Source organism: Fukomys damarensis, unplaced genomic scaffold (assembly GCF_012274545.1).
Source record: "Fukomys damarensis isolate Sample0158 unplaced genomic scaffold, DMR_v1.0_HiC HiC_scaffold_27, whole genome shotgun sequence".
In the NCBI taxonomy this organism is placed as follows: Eukaryota; Metazoa; Chordata; class Mammalia; order Rodentia; family Bathyergidae; genus Fukomys; species Fukomys damarensis.
The window spans coordinates 3227040-3231912 of NW_022900939.1; the positions used below are offsets into that span (position 1 = coordinate 3227040).

The following is a 4873-nucleotide window of genomic DNA, read 5'->3' on the forward strand; positions in this document are numbered from 1 at the left end:
AGGCTGCCGTCTGCGGGAGAGGGGACGGGCGGCGCGGCTTCACACGGTGCTCAAGCCCTAAGGTACCGGCAGGGGCAGCGGGAACGGGTTCACCCCGCAAAAGGGACGCCTGGGAGCCAGGTGTGGTGGCGCGCACCCGAAATCCCGGCACTCTGGGAGGCTGGGCCGAAACTTGGTGCCTTCATGACAGCCTCAGAATAACAATTTAAAAAGGACGGGGGTGTAGCTCCCGTGTGAAGGCACTAGCATCAATTCGCAGGGCCTCGAGAAAGGGAGGAGGAAAGGAACGTGAAGGACCGTGAATTCCCGCGTGGGAGGGAGTCGGGCACACTGGGGGGCACCGCCCGGGTCTGCCCAGACACAGCTCTTCCCCTCGCCTGTCCTCCTCCAGACCCCAAAGCCGCCTGCGCAAGCAATGCCACCAGGCAGTGGCCCTCATGCCTGCGAGCCTCACCCTCATTGGCAGCCAGGCCGAGGTGTGTCCGCAGCCCGGTGTAGCGGCTCAGGTCCGGCTTGGGCGGCGGCGGCGGCTCTGCGTCAGCGGACTGGCTCTCGGTGATCTCCAGGCTGCCCTTGGACTGCAGGAAGGAAGGGGCGGTGAGGGCCGCAGCTCCCACAGGAGGGGAAGAGGTGCGCAGGCCGCAGTCGGACCGAGGCAGCTCCCACCCGGCGGCCTGGGTGCGTGGTCCTCACTTCCACCCACAGGCAGGCATCGGCTCCCATCACCTGCAAGCTGCTGTCTCCTTAGGGAACATCGAAACGGACAGGCACAACCTCTACTGTCTGAACTTACAGCGTGATGAAGACAAGATGATCTGGACTTGACTTACGGGACTGAATTAAACACACAGTCTACAGGAAGCTGTAGACCCCCAGCAAGTTTCAGAGCTCGGAAGCATAGCACATGAGGAGGCCCTGGGCTCTGTACCCAGCCAGCAAACAGAACGATGAAGAATAAAAGTCAAGTCTGCGTCCCTGTGCCACAGGGGAGGCCCCAGTCAGCCTGCTTCGCCCCCTGCGCCTCACCTTCGTCCTCCTCAGCTCGCCCTGGATGCCGTTATCCATGATCTTCACAGTTATCTGCCCGTCCGACACTTCTGGCCGCAGGAAAGGGGGTCTGATGACAATTGTCTTCTCTTTCTTTGGTCTCCCCAAATACCTGAGTGTCAAGAGTAAGACTTCTCACGCATGCATCCCCCCGAGAGCCGCCGGCTGCTGCCTGAGCCAGAACAGCAGTGCAGGTGATGATAAGCAGGCGTCCTCTGCTTATCGCGGCCCCCGCGGTTCCTTCTCAGCTAAGGTAGGTGGATTTTCATTTAATGGCAGCTGAAGGACCATTTTTAAATGGGAAAATGCATTTACATCTGTGGTAAACTTTATTTTGATGAGAAGTTGCATTAGTACAGTATTTTACCACTCAAAAAAAAAAAAAAAAGATGCTCATTTAAAATTAATCTATTTAGGGTTAGGGATTTAGCTGAGAGGTGCTGTGGCCCGGCTCACAAGCTCAAAGCCCTGAGTTTGATCCCTGGTATAAAAAAAAGTAATGTATTTAAGCTGGGTGTGGTGGCGCATGCCTGTAATCCCAGCATTTGGGAGGCTGAGGCATGAGGATCGCTTTGAGTTTGAGGCTGCCTGTGCTACATAGTGAGTTCAAAGTCAGCCTGAACTACAGAGCAAGACCCTGTGTCAAAAAATAAACAAACAACAAAAATTAATATTAATGTATTTAAAAGAAAGCAAATACAAAAACATATATATCAGACTTTGTTTTAATCTTTTTTCCCAATCCTTTAATGTAAACATCTTGTGCTGTAACCTTTTTTTTTTTGGGTACCAGGGATTGAAGTCAGGCCTTGCATTTGCGAGGCAGGCAGCGGTGGCACCACTCAGCTAAATCCCCAGCCTTTGTGCTATAACTTTTAAAGCCACATAAATAAGAGTGTTAATCATGGACTTAAAAGTAGCTGTGTAAATATTTTTTAAAAGAATTATTTGGAAAAAAATATATAGCCACCACCAAAAAAAGAAAAAAGACCCTGCTTTTGGCCAAGAGCAGCCCAGTGACAGGCAAAGCCATGGGCTCGGCCCCACAGGGAAAGAACCACCACCACGTGAGGCGCCACCCACACTGCCCACATGCCCTGTCCCAGAGCATGGCACCCGCCCTGGCAGGCTCTGACACCGACCCTCGCCAGCACACCCGGGGGCCCGGCGTACCTCGGTGCCGGAGAGCTGCAGAGCACACGGCTGACGTTGTTGCAGCAGCCGTTGGTGAAGGGGTTCACGCCTCCCCGGAATTTACCCGTAACCTGGACAGGAGAGAGGACAAACCAATCAGACTCTACATGGCCAAAGCATCTCAGTAGCACCTTATTCTGCACCAGCCATCCAGGGACGCAGAAGTGAGCAGAATGCACAGTGACCATCAGAAAGCTTGCACGGGTGATGGCTGTGGGCAGGGACTCAGGGCCAGGGTCCTCAGTTCGAATCCCAGCCACCTCTGGGATGGCCCTGACCCCAAGCATCAGTTCGCTCAGGTGAAGTGGGACCATTCAGTTGTCCAAATCCCCGCATCAAGCAGCGTGGGACGTGTACATCACAGACAGCATCTGCCATCACTTGGTACCTAACAGCCACATGCCCGGGCTCTCCGGGCGGCTGTGCGGACCAGAGCGGGCCCCTTGGCCCGGCCGCTGCTATGCACAGACCATGGGCTGGCAGCCTGGCGCACACCTGAGAGCGATGCGGCTCCTGCCTCCTGTGAAGCCGCTGGGTCAGCCTGGCCCCGTACCTGCTCGTTGGTCGTGCGTCCTCTGGCCACCAGCACCACGTGAAATCCCGTGAGGCCCGCAACAGGGATGAAGAACAAGCCCGCCACACACATCACCGCCATTCTGATGCCCGGCAGTCAAGGAGAACAGTGCGGCCCAACTCTGCGGAGCCACCATCCCGACCTCATCTCCACCCGCTCCTCCCTCCGCTCCAGCGCCCACCCCCAGCCTGAAGGATACGTGACGGCCGTGCGCACCCCTGAGAGCTCCTCCAAGTGATAGAGGACATAGAGGAGGCCAAAGCCAAACACACCCATGATGTGGGCAGTGAGGGAGAGGAGGAAGAGGAAGAAATACCGGTAGTTCCGGCGCCCGATGCAGTTGTTCACCCAGGGGCAGTGGTGGTCAAACTCCTAGGGTGGAAAGACAGCCTGAGAGATGGCCCTGGACGCCGCACCCCAGGCCTGGGGGCGGGGGTGCCATGTAGCCCCCGCAAACAGCTCCTCTCACTGTTGCCTAAGGGGACCCTGGGGAGGGCAAGCAAAGGCCAAGACGAGTTCTCAAGTTCATCCTGTGCAACCAAACTCAAAGGCTTTGCCAACATTCGAGATTCAAGGGAAGACAGGCTTTGTTTGGAAGGGGAATCTGGCAGGCAACTGCTCACGACTAGGTAAAAATAAGGGTAAAACACAAGGGCGCAAAAGGGTATCTGGGAAGAGCTGGGACTGCAATCTGCGGAGGCCGTGGCTCCACACCTGTGCCCTCAGGGACAGCGTCCCTCGCACGTGGCCCGCACTCACCTCCACACAGTTGTCACAGACGCTGCAGTGTGAACACCGCGGTGGGCGGTAGAAGCGGCAGGTGGCGCACCACTTCATGCGCACCTGGATGCCCTTGATCTCCACAGTTTTATAAAGAGGAGCTCGGAAGTCATCTTCCTTATCCTCGTCCTCCTCCGCTACGGAAAGGAAACCTCAATTAAAACACAGCTATGCCAAGAACTGGAGGAAAACACCAGGACACCATGGTACTGAACACATGAGCTCTCCAACCACACACAGAATGCAAACACCAGGGACTGCAAACAGGTACGAGAGACAAAAACAGAAACCAACCAGATGAAATGAGCAGAGCTACAGCAAGTGGAGAAAGTATGAGGCAAGATGCCTCAGCCTTGGAGGGCTTTGGCTGTGTGGGTGAGGAGCCAAGGCACAGGGACACTCACCTGGCGCAGGCAGGAGCCCAAGGCCCAGAGAAAGCGCCTCAGAGGAGGGCGTGAGAGGCACAGCCACACTGCCCCGCGCAGGGCCACCCTTAACAGCAAGTCACTGGCACACAGGGTGCCCCGCTGTGACTGAGATTTACAGGCTGCAACCAGAGGACTCAGCACCCCCACATACATACGGCGTCATTCTCCTGGCTTTTGATTTACTGAGAGAGGGTCTCACTGTGTAGCCTAGGCTGGCCTCAAACAATGATCTTCCTGCTTCAGCCTCCCACGTGCTGGAGTCACACACTTGTGCCACAACACCTGGCCACTCTTACGGCTGTGTCTAGACATCCGCCCAGAGCCTCATGCAGACACAGGTGGGGCTTTTCGGTGTGGTGTGTGATGCTGGGGTTGAGGGTGTGCTGCAGGGCTTGATTCATGCTAGTATTAGGGCTGCCCCACCCTGGGCATGAGCGCTACCCCTAAGGGCAGGAGCCTGGATAGGCCATAAGGGACAGAAAGATGGCTGTGTCACTGCTTTTCGCTTGCTACTTTGCTGCTTCTTTGACACTGTTACTTTGCTGCCTTCTGCCTGCCATGAACAGTTTCTCCTCTGCAGTGCATCCTGCACCCTGCCATGGAGCCAGCCTACTATAGACTAAACCTCTACAAATTGAGCCAAGTAACAGTGTCAGGTATGTTATCTCAGCAGAAAATAACTAAAACAGGCCGGGCGTGGTGTTGCACACCTATAATCCCAGCACTCGGGAGGCTGAGGCAGGAGGATCAAGGTGAGTTCAAGACCAGCCTGGACTACATAGTGATTTCCAGGTCAGTCTCAACTACATAGTGAGACCCTGTCTCAAAAAACCAAGGGAAAAAAAAAAAA

General features: G+C 55.5%; 1 protein-coding gene across 1 annotated transcript in view; it reads right to left on the reverse strand.

Annotated features, from left to right (window-relative positions):
* Positions 1-4873, reverse strand: part of Zdhhc5 (zinc finger DHHC-type palmitoyltransferase 5) — a 20045-nt gene that overhangs the window by 1162 nt on the left and 14010 nt on the right. Inside the window, exons 5-11 of the mRNA XM_010608389.2 lie at positions 3575-3732; positions 3015-3187; positions 2795-2897; positions 2221-2312; positions 1027-1159; positions 455-578; positions 8-57 (exon numbers count right to left, since the gene is read on the reverse strand). Coding sequence (XP_010606691.1) covers positions 8-57; positions 455-578; positions 1027-1159; positions 2221-2312; positions 2795-2897; positions 3015-3187; positions 3575-3732 — 833 coding nt within the window. The remainder of the gene's footprint in view (positions 1-7; positions 58-454; positions 579-1026; positions 1160-2220; positions 2313-2794; positions 2898-3014; positions 3188-3574; positions 3733-4873) is intronic.